The following is a 1,357-nucleotide window of genomic DNA, read 5'->3' as shown; positions in this document are numbered from 1 at the left end:
CCCCGGTTCAAAAAAAAAAAAAAAAAAAAATCAGAATACTTACATTTACACCTTAAATTTGAAGAGTAAAAGTTTCATATTATTGTATTAATATGATCAGAAATTCTTACCAACAGGTTCTGAAAGTTCCATGCTAACAGCTGAATTTGAACCTATAAAAGAGATTGAGATATAACACATACTTACAAAATATTTAGCTTCACCATAAATACAAAGAACACTGAGTCACAAAAAACTACCGTTACCTTCACACAATGACTGTTGCTCTTCAGAGGACTCCACAGGTACTGTTTAAAAGAATTAAGTTCTATTATAAGACCTACACATCACTTTACTTTTATTATCAGTAAAAACAGAACTTCAATAATACCCCAAACCTCAATAATCAGACCCTACGGGATGGTCAAATAGCTCAGTGGATTAAAGAACCTGCAAACAGGCACAGGGGCTGAGGTTTGATCCCTGGTGCTGGTGCCAGGGTGCGCTGAGATGGGAAATTGAGACTGGGTGTGGTGGCACACACCTGTAATCCCAGCTCTTGGGAGGCTGTAAACAGATGGATCACTATGAGTCTGATCTAGTAGTGAGACCCTGAACACCCTGTAGACCCTCCCCTAAAATACAAAACAAACAAAAACACTCATACCAAGGGAAGCTAATTCAGGTTTTCAAATAAATCTGTATAACCTTTTTTTTTGGCAGAATCGGGGATTGAACTCAGGCTACTGAGCCATCTCCCCAGCCCCTGTATAACCTACTTTTTAAAAAAAAAATGTACCAATTACACCAATTTTCAGTAATTGAAAATGTATTAATAAAAGAATGCTTATTCTCTTCTTTAGCATCTTCCCTTCACAGAAATTGCTGTTATAAACAGCCCAGCACAGATGAAATTAGCTGGATTTGCTCTACATCTCTACTTTTATAGATTCTAACTTGTTAACTCAGTAGACCAAGAAAGTTATGATTAGCACTTTATAAGATTCCACAACAACCTTCTTTATTTTTATTATTTTTGAGGTTCTCATCACTATGTAGCCCAGACTACCCTTGAACTCACTGCACAATGGTATCAGAATTATCTGTGTTTTTTTTCAAAGTTTTGCAAATGCAACCTTTTCCCTCCGTCAAATAGCCCCTACTGATAAATCTCTAGAAAGTATGATGGCCAGGCACAGTAGTACATGTCTGACACTTGTAATCCCAGCACTCAGCAGGCTGAGGCAGGAGGACCACTGTGAGTTTGAGGCTAGCTTGGGGTACAGAGTGAGTTCAAAGGCAGCCTAAACTGCATAGTGATTCTGTCTCAAAGAAACAAACAGAGCCGAGGAGATGGCTCAGTGGAATAAGTGCTTCC

At 38.4% G+C, this 1,357-nt stretch overlaps 1 protein-coding gene across 6 annotated transcripts in view; it reads right to left on the bottom strand.

Annotated features, from left to right (window-relative positions):
- Gspt1 (G1 to S phase transition 1) overlaps window positions 1-1,357 on the bottom strand; it is a 54,289-nt gene that overhangs the window by 42,545 nt on the left and 10,387 nt on the right. For 4 of the 6 annotated variants that reach the window (XM_004644226.3, XM_023704387.1, XM_004644225.3 and 1 more), the window contains exons 2-3: window positions 246-287; window positions 111-152 (exon numbers count right to left, since the gene is read on the bottom strand). In XM_004644226.3, coding sequence (XP_004644283.1) covers window positions 111-132 — 22 coding nt within the window. In that variant the 5' untranslated portion in view covers window positions 133-152; window positions 246-287. The remainder of the gene's footprint in view (window positions 1-110; window positions 153-245; window positions 288-1,357) is intronic. The other 2 variants (XM_023704385.1, XM_023704386.1) reach the window with 1 other exon arrangement.

The sequence above is a fragment of the Octodon degus genome, unplaced genomic scaffold (genome assembly GCF_000260255.1).
Source record: "Octodon degus isolate 3935 unplaced genomic scaffold, OctDeg1.0 scaffold00195, whole genome shotgun sequence".
Lineage (NCBI taxonomy): Eukaryota > Metazoa > Chordata > Mammalia > Rodentia > Octodontidae > Octodon > Octodon degus.
The sequence above is the reverse complement of the archived record's forward strand: the minus strand, read 5'-3'. Positions and strand labels throughout refer to the sequence as shown.